Source organism: Ammodytes marinus (genome assembly GCF_949987685.1).
Source record: "Ammodytes marinus genome assembly, chromosome: 11".
In the NCBI taxonomy this organism is placed as follows: Eukaryota; Metazoa; Chordata; class Actinopteri; order Uranoscopiformes; family Ammodytidae; genus Ammodytes; species Ammodytes marinus.
Window position 1 is genome coordinate 19,756,446 of NC_137215.1, and position 17,989 is coordinate 19,774,434.

At 44.2% G+C, this 17,989-nt stretch overlaps 3 protein-coding genes across 5 annotated transcripts; 1 reads left to right on the top strand and 2 right to left on the bottom strand.

Moving 5' to 3' along the window:
- Positions 1-2,163: 2,163 nt before the first annotated feature.
- nsmce4a (NSE4 homolog A, SMC5-SMC6 complex component) lies at positions 2,164-7,133 on the bottom strand. 3 transcript variants are annotated; one of them, XM_080037102.1, is made up of 11 exons: positions 7,077-7,133; positions 5,560-5,871; positions 5,348-5,428; positions 4,678-4,808; positions 4,017-4,168; positions 3,416-3,515; positions 3,063-3,153; positions 2,882-2,976; positions 2,739-2,787; positions 2,562-2,647; positions 2,164-2,449 (listed from the first exon to the last, which is right to left on the bottom strand). In XM_080037102.1, the coding sequence occupies exons 2-11, from the start codon at positions 5,774-5,776 to the stop codon at positions 2,387-2,389; spliced, it is 1,065 nt and encodes a 354-aa protein (XP_079893228.1). In that variant the 5' UTR covers positions 5,777-5,871; positions 7,077-7,133; the 3' UTR covers positions 2,164-2,386. The 3 variants fall into 3 exon arrangements, with proteins under 3 accessions (XP_079893228.1, XP_079893229.1, XP_079893230.1); XM_080037103.1 differs by lacking the exon at positions 7,077-7,133 and adding an exon at positions 6,198-6,308; XM_080037104.1 differs by lacking the exon at positions 7,077-7,133 and adding an exon at positions 6,026-6,120.
- A 1,229-nt stretch (positions 7,134-8,362) lies between these two features.
- On the top strand, positions 8,363-10,924 carry LOC307257881 (uncharacterized protein; the record flags this gene model as incomplete). The annotated part of the gene is made up of 2 exons (XM_080037243.1): positions 8,363-9,225; positions 10,081-10,924. The coding sequence occupies 2 exons, from the start codon at positions 8,363-8,365 to the stop codon at positions 10,922-10,924; spliced, it is 1,707 nt and encodes a 568-aa protein (XP_079893369.1).
- A 1,727-nt stretch (positions 10,925-12,651) lies between these two features.
- Positions 12,652-16,736, bottom strand: LOC307257277 (zinc transporter ZIP9). Its single transcript, XM_080036455.1, has 7 exons — positions 16,477-16,736; positions 16,019-16,124; positions 15,215-15,376; positions 15,057-15,125; positions 14,625-14,710; positions 14,385-14,519; positions 12,652-13,932 (listed from the first exon to the last, which is right to left on the bottom strand). The coding sequence occupies exons 1-7, from the start codon at positions 16,570-16,572 to the stop codon at positions 13,690-13,692; spliced, it is 897 nt and encodes a 298-aa protein (XP_079892581.1). The 5' UTR covers positions 16,573-16,736; the 3' UTR covers positions 12,652-13,689.
- Between the last annotated feature and the right edge of the window lie 1,253 nt (positions 16,737-17,989).

The following is a 17,989-nucleotide window of genomic DNA, read 5'->3' on the forward strand; positions in this document are numbered from 1 at the left end:
GAGGAGACTGAACAGGAGCTGGGGGAGCCATGTCTGCTTAGGGTGGCAGTGAGGTGGGTCAGTGTCACCCACTGTGACAGGCACTGGAGGTCTGGCAGTCAGCTGGGGGGAGGACGCTAGACTCGTTGTAAGGCAACACTGTAAACAAAAAGGTGTGCTACTACATGGACAGCTCCCTGACTGAGCATGTAAAAGGGCTGCAGATTATGTTATCATATACATCACCTAAGTAGTGCCGTGCATGGACTATCTAAGGTACAGGGAAGAAAAATGAAAATAAATGTACCTCCTACATGAGAACAAACATGGGGACAAACTTGGGTCGAAGGCCCCAGAGTGATGACAGACCCCTGATATTGGGGTGAATATTAGTTTTGGCACACACACAGCTGTAGAAATGCCTTCCTAATGTGACCATAAACAGAGTGGGGAAGTGTCCAACTAGGGTGACCCTTTAGATGAAAAGAAAAGTATGCTACTAGGGTGCACCTACTGTCTGACAGAAAAAAAAGCTTAATTTTGTTTGGCCTGAGGTCGCACCAGAGAGACAACTTAGCTGCTCAAATGCACCTGTTATGACCTTAGGGTAAGGTTACATAAAAAGATTTGTAAAAAGGGCACAATGGCACTCTGGACAAAAGGGCAGGGGCAGTTGCCACCTATGCACCCCTTATGCGGCCTACGCCACTGCACCTGTGGCTTTTCTTTTACATTATTAACCTGCTTAACTTCAGTGCAGTGATGCTGCTCACCACTGATTGGTGTGTGGACAGCAGTGAAAACACACTCACAGACAACCACAAACCTACTGCAGCAAAGCCACCACAGAGGAATTACAACGCACACGTGCAAACTAGGAGCAAAGTTTGTGGATTTTGAAGGCAACTGTTTGGAAATTTACAGTATTTATGTGTCCTTTTTTATATTCCATTTTCCATCTGTGCCAAGTCTGTGTGGACACAGCGGGCTTATTACCATCCCTATACATAAAAAGTTATTTGATCACACACACATCACAGCCAACTCTGAACTTGTTTCATCTTTTTTGCCTAGAAGGTTTCCCTATCTCAACTGTCATTCAGTCTATAGTGTTAATTAATCCGATATACATGTACACTATCCATGCTCCGTCAGCCTGCCTCCCATCTTCCTCCACTATGACCAGCATCACCCTCTCACTTCCTCACCCCCCAACCCCTCACTCACTCTCCATCTTCACAGCTGCTCTTCGTTGCTGGCTTCGCCCGTCCACAAACACTAGAATGTACATGCACTCTTTCTGTGCTCTAGTAAAGACATTAATGTATGTGCACACGTATAAGCATTGATGCAACACTTCAAACAGCCTCTGATCAAAACATACTCCCCTCTCCTCTGTTTACCTGGCGCTGGCGGTTCTGGATTCCAATGCAGCTCCCCATCTTGTATTCCATGTCGTCCTGCGGTGAAGTGACTCGGGCACTACACGGCCGACACAGCACCTTCCTGCAGAACTGCATCGTTATTAGCCGGACTCAGCAGCATCGCCAAAGCAGGAACATCTCTGCTGGCCTGGAGCTAAAGAGCGAGTGTGTGCACGCCTCTGTGACCGTTGCTCAGTAGTGACTAATAAACGCTCTGTACTGCATTGCCCAGTGGTGCGTCTGTGACATATATTTTCAAGACATCATTACATAAAATGAATCGGCATTACATAAGGAGCATGCTATACAACCTAATCAAATGAGTGGAAATGGGAGCTTGTTTCCAGCTCTAGCTCAAAGCACTGCTTTGGAAGGGGGAAAAGATCAGAGAGAGGAAGAGATGGGAGGCAGTATGAAGGGTGCCTGGCCCTTTAAAAGAAAAGACGAAACTGCAAGAGTGATGGTGGAAAATCATCATGAAGCCACAGGATAGAAGTGTGTTCATCCAACGAAATTAGATCATAGTTCACTCAGCCGAAATAGAGCAATAGAGATAATAAAAGCAAAAAGAGAATTCATAATTTTGTCTTTTTTCCCCCTACATATTTGTATGAGAGCACAGAATGGGTGCTCATGACAATACATTTTACCACCACGGATTGGAAATGATGATGTTGCAAAGCCTGCTATTTACACATAGATAAAATAAAAACAGTGTGACAGCTTTATTCTCTTTCCTTTCTTTATTTTTCAAACTTCTAAAAACAGTAAAAAATAAAATAAAAAAAATTAAAACAAAATATGAAAATAAAGCATTTATGTTCACCTCCAGTGGCACCTTGCAAATGTTTAACAATTTGTCGTTATTTTATATAATTTAAGAAAAAACTTGGTTGGGGTTAATATAAGCCCTAACCCCTCCTAACCGCTTTAAAAAAACAATGCTCAGTCTCAGCAAACAAAACATGGCGGGGGGCCGTCACTCATTCTTGCGTGTTTGGAGGCTGAATCATCGTGTCTCTGATCTCGTAGACTTCTATGAGCTCCTGGAATAGAAGAAACAGATGTTAAAATAACATTACCACAACGTTTCGTTTATAGCAGGTCTTGTATTGTTGCTAGATTAAGCCCTCCGTGTTGGGGCCAAAACGTGCAAACCTTCCATATCTTTGGACTCATAGAGACAATGCATTGTTTCCGGCTACTTGTTCCTCCAGCTTCCACCTCCCCCTCCTCCACAGGAGCTGGGGCAAAGAAAAAAAACGCACACACAACACTTGTTAATTAATTCACATAAAGATAATTATAGTACAACAAAATGTCAAATATTCTCACCTATACAAGGCAATTTGGCACTATCCAGATACATCCGAGCCAAACCATCCTGAAAGACAAACATCACTGTGTCAGTCTGCTAACTATCACCAGAGGGCAGCAAAGCTCAATGTAAAATACTGACTCCGGCAGAGGCAGCTCACCCTGATTAGGAAAGACGTGTGGAAAATGTTCTCTACTGTCCGGGAAAATGAGTTGGGGTCAACGACGAACTCGTAGTAGGATATCGGTGATGTCGCTGTGTGAGACACGGAGACATGTGAGCAAATCATAATAACATAATGGTGAAATGTCAACATATGCGAGGTTCCAGTTCCAACTCACGATCGTCTTGGTAGTAACTCTTCAGGTGTCCAAAGATCCTTTCCACCTCTTTCTCTGTGGCTTCTTGGACGGAGCCCTCCATTCTCTTTAGCTGAAAGACCACATTTAGATTATGAATTGACTATAATATGACATATGGGAATACACAGTCCAACAAGATGTGTTGCAAAAGATAAATAAATTGTTTTGCAGGGTGGAGAGGTTGTTTTATTCATATGCAAGGTTAGCATAGATGTCTTCATTGTCTGACACATTAATTACTTTACACTCAAGTTAATTACACTCATAACACAAGGTAAGTCACATGAGTGACGCGTGCATAAATGGAGCAAGGGAAGAGTCAGCTTAACTACCTGAGTAGGCATTATCCGTTTGGCTTCCTTGCTGGGTGCCGTCTTTTGCCGTTCTATCCTTTGCTTGGGAGGAGGCGGCTCTGCGTGGAAAGAACCCATCCTGATGGGAAAACAATAATAAACCAGTTTAAATAAAACTTGATTATTAACCCACTATTGCATAGCATTGCCATACGGGAAAACTTTATTTGTATTTATCTCAATGTTACAATAAGGCTGGAACATAAAATCCATGTTTTACTCTTTAGTTGTGAAATGGAAAGCTGTACTTATTGTGTTAATCATTTCACAAACTATGGAGTAGGATTTGTGTAGTCTTGTTTTCACTTAAAGGATATGTTTTGAGAGATTTGGATTTTATGGTACTTTCCATGATTGGGCATTTACCAACTACCCCCAAAACACTTTTAAAAAATGTATTTGATTATTTTCATTCCTCGAGCAATTTTAAGTAATAAAAACACTTTCAAACATTTTAATCATCATTATATTCATGCATTAGTGTGTTAACTATGTGTTGGTCTTCTGTCTTTCCCTGCCATAGTCTGTTTTTTTTTAATTCATGCCAATGTTTGGGATGTGAAAGGTGGGAGGCACTCACATGTAGTGGAAGGAGGGTGCTGTCCTGAAACAGCGCTCTGCTCTGCTGGCCACTCTGTGCCAGGCGTCTTTGGGCAGGTAGCCGTCGGCCGCATTTCCATTCTGCTGCTCCTCATCCTCGTCTTCTAGCCGGTTGAGACCCATGAAGGACAACTGTGAGAGAAACAGAGAGGTCTCCACATGAGCGCTGCTGTATCACACAAATGTATGCTCATGTTTTTTTGTAGAGGTGGGATATGTATGTAGGCCTATATGTGTTGTGTTGCTTTGTGTGTATGTGTATGCTGTCTGCTGTAGCATCTGAATTTCCCTGCTGGGATGAATAAAGTATATCTTATCTTATCTTATCAAATACAGGAGAAACAAAACTTTTCACTTGTTAAGGATGAAATCTGGTTGGCAAGTATGTTTGATGTTATTACCAAACGAATGGACTCTTTATAACTGTATTGTGAAGAAAGAAATATGCGTTACTTATAGGAGATTGAAAAAAAGCCTTTTTTTTTAAAGGCTAAGAGACATGAAGGCCTAGCACGTCATAGGCCAATAAAGATGTTGTGAATTTAAGATAACCGCGCTATTGTTTTAAGCCTGTTTTTTTCCTCACAGAGGGTATGTATTCAGTTAATAAACAGTTGATGATGCAAAATAATGTCACTCACAAGGTGCTCGGAGAAAGCGGTGCAGTCGAAAGCAGCGCCCTCGGAAAAAAGCTGACTGGCTTTCTCATTCCCCAGGTCTGTGGCCACGACAAGGAGCTGGGCATCCAGAGCCGCTTCCCTAGCCTGCCGGACTGCCAGGGGACACAGTCATGTCAACACAGTGAGCAAACTATCATAATTACTGATAATTATGGTGGTACGTTTCTAAGGTATTGACTGTTACACTGGATACTGATCAATTTAGAGCCCTCAGTTAAAGGTGGAGTCAGCTATTCTGGAGAACGCTTGTTGTCAAAATCATCGAATATATCCTTACAATCCGCAACCTGTGTGTGCTCTGGAAAAAAGCTGACGTAAATACACAGCCTAGGCTCTGTAAACTGATATGTAAACAAAGGGGGAATGCCCGTTTAAAAAGCCTAGGCTGTGTAACACAGAATTTTCTTGACAGCGTGCACACGATGTCACGACGGATCGTGACAAGATATTCACAGATTTTTACAAAGTGATTTTGGCAACAAGCTTTCCCCAGAATCGCCGACTCCACCTTTTACCTAGACGTCATGCCTCGAGACTGTGGGAAATCACAATCAGGCACAGGGGAAGAAACACGCAAACTGTTTTGTAGTGCTACACCGTGGGTCACCAGCACACCTTTCAGTTCACCTACCATCTTGAAAAAGCTTGTTTGCTTCTTCTAAAACTTCTGTGAGTTTGTTGTTGGAGGGATTAAGCATGTCTTCCCTGTTCTCTGAAAAAGATAGGGGGGGGGAAACACAAGAAGGAAATACATATGTTAGAAAGACTTGTCAATTAACAAACAACAACATCTGTAAACCCCCCCGTCCCCCCAGCCGAAACCTCTCTGTGCGTCATACTCACGTTGCACTGAGTTGATGAGGTCTCTGTACTTGCTCCGTATTTCCCTCCTGAGTGTTGGGTTATTGTCCTCATCCTGCATGTCAGCTGGGCCCAGGGGCCCTCCCCCGTCCTCCCCATCACTCTGCTGCTGGTCTGCTGTTTTCTTCCGGCCAGATGAGCCATTCTGCCTGGGAGTCTCCTCGTCACCGCCGCCTGCACCGCCCCTGGATCTCTTCATCTTCAGTCGATTAGAAATGGCTGAATGAAGGGTCAATGGCCTCCGTGTTCAAACGGGTCCAACAGGGCTCCTAGGCCGCTGTTCCTGGAGGTCTTCTGTGGAATACACAAACAAACAAAAAACACATGAATATATTTTTTTCATTATGTAAACAACAAAATAGAAACATGTAAAGAGAAGTACAGACACCATTTGATAAGTATGGTTAACTGTGTCTATGTCTATCTATATGAGGTGTACTTGTTGCACCTTGTTGTAATGGTGTGATGTTCCATTTTACTACATGAATGATCCAAATCATAACTAGCTTTGATGAAGTTCGATTAAAACCATTATAAGATAGTAACTAATTCACATTCACATTGAAACATTGGCGTATTGTAACAAAAAATGTTTACAAAGTATAAATTCATAGTCTTACGGTATAATGACGAGCTGTGTGTTCACAGGGAAACACTTTGACCCAAACAGGTCCGATATAAACAGAGAATGTTTCTGTTTGTGAATGTTCGGCTAAGGAATAACCTACTTGTAACAACTATCGAAGCAAGTGTGTAGATACGATCCGATTCTGGATAGAGCAGTTTTTTAAGTTATTTATTTAAAACGTAATCCCAAGGTAGCCGGTTTTGTAAAAGTTTAGCCAAAGACTTGAGAAAAGTCAAGATAGAAATCCGCTGCTGCGGCTAATTTATAATGAAGGGTACCCACAACATGCTGAAATGGTCTTAAAATGGAACTTGATTAAAATGTTATATCAATTATAATATAAATTATATGAAAAAAGACTTAACATTGTCGTACTGCACGTGTCAATAAAAACACTTAGGCAATGTTAGCAAATGCAAAGCAATATCACAACGTATGGCTTTAGTTACTTGCTGTAGTTTGGTCTGGCTTTGCGAGACTAGGCTTTAGTTAACTGTTCAGCTACATTACATCTCAACGAAGCACAGCGTTGACATACCCACCAAAACACACAGTTAACACTCAAAATGTCTTCTAATATATTTCAAAACATCCCAAACCCCGAGCTAATACCAGCCAAACCAGACGGAAAACTCCCTGGGTCAACGGTTACCACAAACAAGGAAGTACTACACAGATTAACATCTCGTTTAGCTAACGCTAGTCAGTGTTGTTAGCTAGCAAAATAGGTTTTGTTAACAACTAAGCTGATCATTAAGACTTTTAGCTCTTCTGCCACAACAAAAGCCTCAATAAAATTGAAGTCGTGGCATGCTGTGGTTGTTTTTAAAGTAAATCTATTTTGTTTTCTCGGGGGATAACTCCCACATACCCGTGTAGCAGACAGAACGCGCGCCAGCCCAGAATTTTTTCATCAAAGCTGACGAAGACGAAGTTGGTTTTGCATTTGCTTACCTACAGGAAAGGGAACTGAAAGGCATTATCATTCAAAAAACATTATTGGACGTTAAAGGTGCTACGAGGAACCTTTAAATATTTCTGAAACAGGCTAATTTTCCTTTGATTATCATAAATGACATGTAACAGCAAACAAGACCATAAGTGCAAATAATGCTATTTTTATATATTTTGTAATGCCTTTGTCACGGGTCCCGGTCCGTGCCCTGGGAGAACTAGTTAAAAACACAACAGCTTTTGTCCAAAAGGGGTGCTAGAATGAACAAAAGATGAAAGTTCCTTGGAGCACCATTGTTTGCAAAGTTTGCAAAAATTGCTATCAATGTCACCGGTGTGGTTGTTGAAGACAGAAGCTCTTGTTTAAAATAAAAAAAAGCTTTTGAAGGAAAAGCATATTGTTTTACTTTCAATAGCCTATTAAAATGTATGATATTGGTAGGCCTATTAATAGCCTACATGCCCCCTGAAAAACCAGAATTCACAGTTGATGTTTCAAATTAAATTGATCAAAATATGTTGCTGTTAGTATGTTTTGAACATATAATGATAAAGGAGGAATCAACGTTTTACTTGGCAGGTTTCAAAACAAAGTTCCTCGTCTCATTGACGAATACAGACCTTACTTCAGTAACCATCGTCGTCAGAACACGTGGTCAGAAAACGTCAACAGCAGGACAGCTACGTTCCGGCAGGTGGCGCGCGAGTTTCTGACAAGGGAAGGGAAGCCACTCTTGGTTGGTAGTCTTTGTTCATTATTGTCATGGTAACAATAAGCGTTTTTTCCGGCTCAGGTCCATGCTCTCCATCCTCCATCCATCAGCTGTTCTGGGCTTGAAAAAAAATGTATAGGCTATAGCAAGTCACCATGACACACAGTAGGCCTAAAAAAAATCCAAATAAAAGCTATATGTTCTAATAGCCGATACCTAGCCTATGTCCTTTGGGCAATATTGACATGCTCTCTCGGATGAATAAAGTTGTCTTTAAATGTTTAGGGGAAACCCAGGCCTACAGATGAGGCTGAGACGGTGAGATGCGATTGGGAGCCGTTTGTCCGGAAAGCCGCTGCTAATCCCTTTATGAACTCTCTCTCGGTGCAGGGAAGTCGTAAACACAACCTCTCCAAAACGTCCAGGAGCATGTGAGCAGAAGCAACGCTCCCTGACCTCTGCGTCCAGCTGACCGGCCTTTCGTCTCATGATGGGGGAGCTGCAGTCTGCCGCTCCTGGCCTTCTTCGCTTGGACCTGAACAACTTTGACTCGACCAAAGCAGCGAGGAGTCGGTACGTTTTAACGAGCCCCCGCTCCCTGCAGTCCTGCGCGCGACTCGGTGTCAAACCTGTGGAACTTCTCATCAAGTCGCTTAACGAGTTGGTCGCTGAACAGAATGACATGCCCCGAGAGGCAGTGCGAACTATGCACGAATCCTATGAAAGGGAGAGAATGAAGCTATTGCGATTGTGCCAGGAGGAGAGGGACAGGATTATCCAGGCGGCTGATGGGGACAGGTGGCCGGCCAGTAATACACTATCAAAGGGGCCTGACACCACACTGAAGAAGGATCTCTCCATTGACAGGCTTCCCTTCTCATATGCAGATCTGTGCTGTGAGGGGAAATCTCTGGGCAGGTCCTACTGTTTACCTGCTGTTGGTAACATACAGCCAGACAGGAGCAAGGTGTGCAGCTACAGTCTGGGTGACCTCAGGCACTCCCCATCCACTGAGCTGAAACTGGAGAGGCTCACCGACGACATCCAAAGGGAGATGTGTGTCACGGTGTCGGAGAGAGACCGCAAGATAGCAGCCCTCATGCTGGTCAAGCACAGGGAGGAGCAGGCCAGCTTGAAGCTCTGTCAACAGGAGGACGAGGAGAGACAGGAGGCCCGTAGGAGGGAGGAGGACCAGCGGGCAGAGGCGGAGAAAAAGAGGAGGAGAGAGCTGAAGCAGAGTCTGAAACGCTGGCACCAAGAGCTGCAGGCCCGCGGGAGAGAGAGGGAGCGTCGGGAGAAAGAGAAAGCCGGAATACTGGAGCAACAGGTGCTGCAGCAAGAAGACCGCTGGAGGTTGGTTTGTTGGTTTGTTTGTTGTTTTAGGAGACATCAATCTAGATCCATATATCGATTAATTGGTGAAATATCGAACCGTATCGACGCAACGCCCAAACATCGATGTACATATCACCGTCTTTAATATACGTTTTTATTTTGACAATCAAATGGTTGGTGAAAGGAAAGGGGGCCGACTAGTTACCATTAGATAGTTACGCTGGTTAGATCCCCGGCACCGGACAGGAGGGTGTTATTTGTAACACTAGTGCCGGCTGGTATTGCATCTACAGTGCCCGACATCTCTCTCAGAGTCTTCAATCTGTTGAGGAAGTCTGGAAGCTCCAGCGGTCTTCTTGCTGCAGCAAATCCAGTGTAAATACACAGCCTAGGCTCTGGAAGGTTGCCTGACTCCAAACCTGCAATCAGCACACAAGGCAAGGCAAGGGCAAGTTTATTTATATAGCACAATTCAGACACATGGCCACTCAAAGTGCTTTACAGGGGCAAGATTAGAATACATAAAACACATTATAAAACATTTAAAATCGAATAAAAGAAGCACACACACACACACTGAGAAAGGGAGAGAGACTAGGAGGCAGGGGGCATGACAGTCGGCAATAATGTTTCGTTGTCCAATGAATCGATTAAATAACGTTTTGTGATAAAACCAGCGATTTTCACACCATTTGTTGATGTTCTGTTGGCTAGATATGTTCAGTGGTATGGATGCCCTTTCTTGATGTAATTTAAATTGTAATGTATGTGTAATGTGATCTGAAGTAGAGTACCATCATGTACCAAAATAAAAACACCACCAACCATGGTGGTGTGGCAAAATAAAGACGACTGTATATTCTATTGTACTAGGAGGCTGAAAGAGGAGGTGGAGACCCAACGCAGAGAGAAGCTGGAGGCTGCACAGAGAGAGGCCGAGGAGCGCAAACACCATCAAGAGGAGCTGCTCAGAGCCATGGAGGAGGTGCAGGAGAGGGAGAGAGAGAGGGAGAGACAAGTGGCGGTGGAGAAGGAGTGGAGGGCCGCCAGGAGCAAAACATCCCTGGAGAGGAGGGAGAGGAAGAGGCTGCAGGAGGGCAACCGGCGGGAGGAGCTCCGACACATCCTGCTCAGACAGCAGGCAGAGCAGCAGGCGGAGGAGGAGAGAGCGCAGGTGAGGAGGGCGCTGGAGCACAAGCTGCAGGGCTCACACCAGAGACGCTCCCAGGCTGCAGAGCACCGTCTCAGGGAGCTGCAGCACCGCGCAGCCCTGGAGCAGGAGCACATACACAGGGCACAGCTGAGGGCCGAGCTGCACAGTGTCCAGCAGCTCACACACAAACTGATCCTGGTGCAGCTGAGCCAGAGTCGCACAGAGAGGGCCGCCCTGCACGCCCAGGCCCAGCGCAGTCACAGGGCCCAGCAGACGCAGCAACACAACCAGCGCAGACAGCTGTGCCACCAGAGGCTGACGGAGAGCATGCAGAGAGAGCAGGAGGCGCTGAGGGAGGAGAGCCAGAAACGCATCCACGCCAAGGAGCGGAGGAGGGAGAGGCTGAGGAGACAGAGGGAGCAGATACAGGAGGAGGGGGAAAGGCTGGCCCGGGCCTCCTTCCACATGAGGGAGAGAGTGAGGCAGCAGACACACAGTCGGACCTTTGATAGGATGGCTCTGGAGGCTCAGCTAGCCGCCTCCATGAGCCACATGAAGCTATAGAAGAAATGAATAGCTCATCCTGACCCTTAGGAAGACTCCCCACGTCATCACCGACCAGTGATCACTGGTTCGATCCCCGACAACGGACAGGACGGTATTATTTGTAATACTAGTGGTGGCTGCCGATATTGCATCTACGGTGTCCAACATCTCTACTGTTGTGTCCTTGAGCAAGGCACTTAACCCCAAACTGCTACAGGGGCGCTGTAGCAGTGGCTGACCCTGCACGAGGATCACATATGTGGTAACCTGAAAGGGGATATGCGAAAATATTTACTCCTATCACAGGCTTTGGTTCTGCTCTGAAATAATAAGAGTTCTAAAAACAATATGTAAAATGTCCCTCCTGCCGGCAGTCTAGAAATGAAGTTAGGTGTATGTGAATGGCCCTGAGCAGCGGGGATCATTTTCATGTCAGAGCTGCTTTTCACAACTGAGGTTTTAGGGGTGTTATAACTGAAAAAGTCAAAGTTTCATTTGATATGGTGCTACATAGTGTAAGAGTTTGAGATGATGCCATGTTTTCCATTTAATGAGTTTACAATTTAAACTTCTTAAAGCTATGAACAAACACTGTGGAATTGATCTTGTAGTGGCCTCCAGTCAGAATAATAAACAGAAAAGCATTGCTTCCCAACTGGTTTGGGATTGTGACTGAAATGAAACAATGTCTTGTGGTGACACCTCATGTCAGGTTGCATGTGTAGTGTCTGTGAGCTGCGAATGGTTCAACCCAAATGATTTTTACACTTTACGATATAACCAAAGCTTCCATATATAGTAACAAAAAACACATCTGCTCTGAGCCATGGCACTGTATTGTTTGTCTTCGACAAATATTCCACATTGTTTATTTAGTTACAGCACATGCATGGAATCAAGCAGTTTGTATTGAGTCATCCAACTTTGACACAACTTAGTACAATGACTGTAGATGTGGAGGGCGCAGGAGCAAATTCCGTGTTCAGTTGGGAGAAAGTTGAGCAGGGTTATGCGTTACATTGTGGACTGCAGCCATTGGAGTGTGCTTGAAGGCTGAAATCAGTGTTTTGAATGCGATATGAGCAGCCTTTAGCAGGCAGTGGAGTGCAGATAAGACAGGGGTAACAAAACAACTCAGGGCTCTGGAGGGAATAAGGAGCCATACTGATGGTTAATGTTTAGCTGACCATAATGTAGTGTCATACCACATGACAACGTGTCATTAGAAGCAGTGGTGGACAAAGCACTCAACCCCAGTACTTGAGTCAAAGTATAGATCCTGATCAAATATTACTCAACTACAAGTGAAAGGTGCACAGTCAAATTGTTGCTCAAGAGTATTTGTTCTCTAAAAATACAATTCAACAGTACAAAGTCCATTTTTGCTAGATATAGGCAACATAATTAACGTAGGACTCGGGGTTCCAAAAAAAGGGGGGGGAATAAATTGAGAAGTGAAGTGACACATATTTGGCTCAAATCATGTTATAAACTTACAACCATGACAACATTGGAAAACTTCAGTCATAATGTTTATCTGGAGAGAAAATTACTTGACCTGAAAGTAACGAGTTACGACAAGCTTCCTAGAAATGTAGTAAAACTTTGTCTTCGAAATGTAGTGGAGTGAGAGTCATGGGTTTCCAAAAAAAGAAGATACTCAAGTACAAATACTCAAAACATTTACTGTAAATTCAGGGTAGAGCAGATTAAGTAAAACATTCAATTACAAGTTTGGAGCCGAACCACAGGTCATGGAATGGAGTAGATTGACAGTTTGAAATGCACAATATAAACATACCAGCTGTTGTTTCTCCAGCAGCCGTCATTTCTATGACTTCTGCTCTGGACACTGAGAAACGCATGAGGAGTTTTAGCCACCAATGTTGTAATGTGTGAACTGAAGCATAGATATTCTTAAATAATCAGATTGCCACATGGACTGTGTTTTGTATTATTTCTTAGATTTGACAAATTCACAGTATTTGAATGTTATATTGAATCTCCTTTAATAAATCAAACTTTATAAAGTGCAAATGTCTCGATTTATTTTGTCTTGCGAGGTGGAATACAGTGGAAGTAGCCTTCACAACATGAGCATAGGCCACATCTTTTATTTCATGTAAACTTCAGATCCTAAAGGAAGTGAATGGGAAACAGCAGCAGAAGACATTCAAGATTCCACAAATTCCGTGACACGTCTGGGAAGTACACACTTGATGTTTCTGTCCCTCTCACGTATCATTTAACAAGGCTGCTGGACTTCCTACACATCACTTCCTATCTTCGCTGCATGTTCCGCCTCACGTCAAAGAGGCATCGTCAGTTGCACTGATAAAATCTCAAAACTATGAAGCAAATTAAACAATTTCACAACATTGTCATATCCTGTGTTTTGGTACTATGTACTAGTGCACGTCGACAATACGACTAAAAAAACGTTGAGCTATTTCCCAGCTCCAGCCTTTTGAAATTTAAAAATGCGTGACCTAGATGTCTTATTGTTTGGGTTTGACAAACAGTATCAGATTATTTGGTTGTTCCCGCTACTGGGATTTCCCCACTGACCTGGTTGATATTCAGCACCCTTGTCAGCCATGATGAAAGGGGCCACAATAATGCTTTTTTCTTTAATTCAAACCTGGCAACACACTTTTTGTCAGTCTTGGAATGAAACATAATACACATTGAAGAACTTTTTTGATAGCAAACAATAGCGTGGGCCCTGATTAAATCTCTTCTAAGGCACATTTTGTCCACATAAGTCCACTGATGTTTCTATCTCAGTCGTCGTGCAGCCCTAGAGCGAGCACCATAGGGAGCCCGACCCCTAATATGAGGGTGAGGCTCTCCAGCAGCCCCATGTGTCTCTGTTGGTGGCCGTGGGCTCCAGAGTGCTGCTGGCCTGTCCTGCTGCTGCTCACCTCAGGCAGAACGTGCACCGTGGCAACGTAGAGGAAAGTCCCGGCCGAGAAGAGCATCCCCGCACCTGTCGCGCTGAGCTGATTCTGAGAGGAAGTGCCAGACTGCAGACACACACACAAAAGAAAAACACATTTATATAATTTTATACATAAGCTGAAAGTGTATAATTACTTTGATTTAAAAAGGTGGAGTCAGTGATTCTGAATGACAAATGTTGTCAAAATCACTTTTTATCATAATCAATGAGTAACTCCTTGCGATCCGCTACCTGTACGCACTGTGTGTAGACAAAATCCAGTGTTAATACACAGCCTATGCTCTGTAAGTGGGTATGTTTGAGGTTAGGTTAATAAAGCTAGCTAGCAACATGCCTGTTTACAGAGCCTAGGCTGTGTATTTAAGATGGATTTTTCTTTTCAGTGCACACATAGTACAAACTGTGAAAAGATATTCACAGATTTGGACATGAAGTGATTTTGACAATCGCTGACTCCACCTTTAATTGCATCCCCTTTTGGACGGACACAATATAGCTGATGTATGCTTCTCTTACCGCATGTAATATGAAGTAAGTGGTGATGGCAACTACGGGTGCTGCAGCCGAAAAGGCCAGTAAATGTCCCTGAATGTACTTCTTTTCAAGGCCTGCGTGCATCAGGAAAGAGACCAAACCAAAAGCTGCTGGTGCCTAGGAGACAAGAGAGAAGGTCGGGTCTTATTATCAGAAACATTGGATCTTGTATGCGATCTGCACTAATATTCATCTTTGAAACGTTCCCTCAGGGCATCTTACCTTGTGTAGAATCACAGCAAAGAACACAATGACTTGCACTGACACTTGACCCGTGGCCACAGCGGCACCAAGAGCAAATCCATCCGCTATTTATATGCAAACGAAAATATTTTATTAATGCTCATTTCCCCAACGGATGTTTGTGCATTTTTCTCTACACCACACTACATCAAACTGATGGATGAGTCTGCTATTGCCAAAGAGTTCAGCTAAAGCCTCCAGGCTATGCTGTAGAGGTCATTGCAAAACATAAAAGCCTCAAACAGTCAAGGAATCACATGCCAAGTCACATGAGGACATGAACAACTCCAGTGCTTTGTCAGGAGTTTTTCCATGCCGGTGGCCTTGAATTCCTTGAAAAAATGTATTGTGTAGGCCGAGCCAACACGCATCAATACAACATATTCAGTTCTATGTTATGCTGTGTTTTACCTGCAGCGTGGATAACAAGGCCCAGAGTGGCCGTGATGCCCACACCGCTAGGAAAACGGGTGGTCTGGTCTGAAATGAGACAGTGAACATGTAAAGATAAGAGTTGAGTGGAGACATTCTTCAAAAATTTAAGCTAGTAGGAGTTTGAGTCAACTTGCCACTCGTGGAAAAGTAACTGCCGATCTGATCCACTACAAACATGAGGGTGAAGCCGAAAGTTAGAGCCACCCCGATAAGGAAGCGAGGTGGGACGCCTTTCTCTGTGGAAGGCCCATTTGGTTCACTGGCATTGTGGCCACACAATCGCACATCAGAGGAGGCTGCAGAGAGAAGGATGGAATAGAGCTTTTTGATCAAATCTGCATGAAAGGCATCAAGGGAATTAGCAGAATGGCATAGGCTACATTAAAGGTGGAGAACACACCTCTTGTCAAAATAAGTGAATATCTCCCCACGATTGTCTACCTGTAAATTGGCCTACTGTGTGTCAGCTGGAAAACAAACCCTGTGTTAATACACAGCCTCTGTAAAAAGGCAAGTAAACAAAGGGGGCCCATAGCTAGCTAATTCTGTTCCCGGGCTTAGCCTGATTATTAACTAGGCCTATTAATATGGGATTTTTTTCTCTCACAAACACAGTGGGCTATAGACAGGTAGCTATCGTGAGATTTTCACTTATTTTGGCAAAAGGTGAATTTGACAAGCGCTCCCCAGAAATCCCTGACTACACCTTTAAGACCGCCGAGTCTGCCTTCATCCCCAGATGCCGCATCAATCATCTCATCTCAAGGGGTTACAATCAAACACAGGTGTAGTGTAGGCTACGTGGGTGAAGATGGAGCGGATTATGCATGATCAAGGTCACCACGCAAGGGGGGAGGAGGGATACAAGGACTAGCAGTTCATTGTCATTTCTGTATGTGTTTAGAGGTTGGTAATAACAGCCTGTTGCTCGCTCTCACCTCTCCACGACTCCTCCAGTAAGCCAACTCCCTCGGGGATGACAATAGCCAGTGCGGTCCCACACAGGAGTCCTGCTCCCAGGATGGAGACCAACTGCAGGCTTTTCTACACGAGGATCCACACATGAGATCAGCAGCTGACCTGTGGGATTCCTTCACCCCACACTGATTTATTTGGCAGACAAAAAACAGCTGGAGCGCACTATAGCCTATCTGATCGCCATGACAATAAGCAAATGGCCTGGTGCTGTGTGGGAGCGCATTAACTGGAACTCACAACACGACACTGTTGTAGCCCTACACTGTAAAATAAATACAGTTTCAAATCAACACTGGCTGAATAAAATAAAGTTTGGTATTATTCAGTCTGTGAGGCATCATCATCAGTGAGTCATTTGGGGACCTTTTTTTTTATCTTGAAAAAAAAAACTAATAAGAAAATGGGAACGAACACTTACCTCTGAGAGATTGAACAACAGTGGGAGGAATCCTAGTAAAAAACAACCTACAAACATCGCCACCGATATGAAAGTGATAGTTATCCCCCCGTCCATGGCGACGCGACTAGGCTACTTTAACACACAAGTGGGGACTCCGGTGTGGCCGAAAAGCTACATTTTAGTGCTACATTTACTGAGAGCAAATCCGTCACGTGAGCGTCGCGGGAGGATTGTGTTTTGTTGGCTCGTTAAAGCCGCTATTCTGCCTCTCCACCTCGGTCTCCAAGCTCTCCTGAGTCCTGCGCCACAACAGCACTTTCAGTTCCCTCCCGAAGTAACAGCACCCACCCAGTGTCTGACACGGAGAACAGCACTACACCCGCCCCATTCAAACATATAAAAACCTAGCCTACTACATATGTTTCATCAGTGGCGGACTCAGACTGTTTGAAGGGCAGGGGCGAAAAAATAAAAAGGGCACATTCTGGACAACATGGGGCCCCACCAGCGCACACAGTGGCTTTTCTAACTTTTGTTTTGTTCTCCAAACGGAGCCTTAAAGGCAGCACTGCCTGGAAGGACCTATCCCCTAACCTTAGTAAGCACTGCCTTGAAGGTCCCATTCGGGGCACTTGTTACATCTCCATGTAGCACTTAAAAAGATATATTGGGCTCATACAATTAAAAGTAGGAGTAGGAGTCTGGGGGTCCCCCCCCAGAAAAAAATTAGCTTCAAAGACACTGTTTCCCCTTATTCTAGCGACTTTATAAACACCAAAATGACTTGTTCACATCATTGTGCACTTTCACATTTTAGCCAAAGAAAGGAGGACGCCTTGCTGCTTTCATCTTTACTAACATTGAAGTAAAAATTAGACCGGAGAAAATTCAATGTGTCGTTACCATACAGTCTTTGACCGCTGACAGCCAGCTACGGAAAAATGTTAGGAAGTTTTCCTTCATGTTGAGGAGATAGCTGACTATTATCGTCTCTCTGTCATGAAATGACATACACTTGAATTTTTTTTATACATTTTAAACGGATTACGCAAACTGAAAATATTAAGTTTTCTAACTTGGCATCTAATTGCGCTTTTCCACTATGGGAACGGACATACTCTTAATCAGCTTTTTGCTTCGTTATCCAGTGGAGATTTAAGTACCACTCGTTGTAGCTAGCGACATTTCTTTCGCATTCCCCGTTCGTCAGCTACCAAAGAGAGGAACGTCTGCACCTCATTAGCTAACCACAATATGTTTTTTCGGTTTGCCATATTCTTGCTCCAGAGGGCACATCATCATCATTTAGGCCTATTGTATGGAGGGGCAACCTAGGGCACTCATTCATTTTTGTTCACGTGTAAAGGGCAGCCAATGCGGCACTTTCTCTCATTTTCACCACCATAGAGGGCACTTTAGCAACACTTTTTCAACCATGGATGCACCAGACGGGCAGAAGGGCACTAGAAGGACCAGGCGGGCAGAAGGGCACTATCGGGGTACTAGAAGGACCAGGCGGGCAGAAGGGGAC

Coding starts and splice junctions, on each gene's coding strand:
- LOC307257277 (XM_080036455.1), bottom strand. CDS start 16,572: ATGGACGGGGGGATAACTATCACTTTCATATCGGTGGCGATGTTTGTA. Junction 15,377..16,018: donor ACTGGAGGAGTCGTGGAGAG/GTGAGAGCGAGC, acceptor TTCTCTCTGCAG/CCTCCTCTGATGTGCGATTG. Junction 14,520..14,624: donor TTGCTGTGATTCTACACAAG/GTAAGATGCCCT, acceptor CTTGTCTCCTAG/GCACCAGCAGCTTTTGGTTT.
- nsmce4a (XM_080037102.1), bottom strand. CDS start 5,776: ATGAAGAGATCCAGGGGCGGTGCAGGCGGCGGTGACGAGGAGACTCCC. Junction 3,516..4,016: donor GCACCCTCCTTCCACTACAT/GTGAGTGCCTCC, acceptor TTTTCCCATCAG/GATGGGTTCTTTCCACGCAG. Junction 3,154..3,415: donor AACGGATAATGCCTACTCAG/GTAGTTAAGCTG, acceptor GTGGTCTTTCAG/CTAAAGAGAATGGAGGGCTC.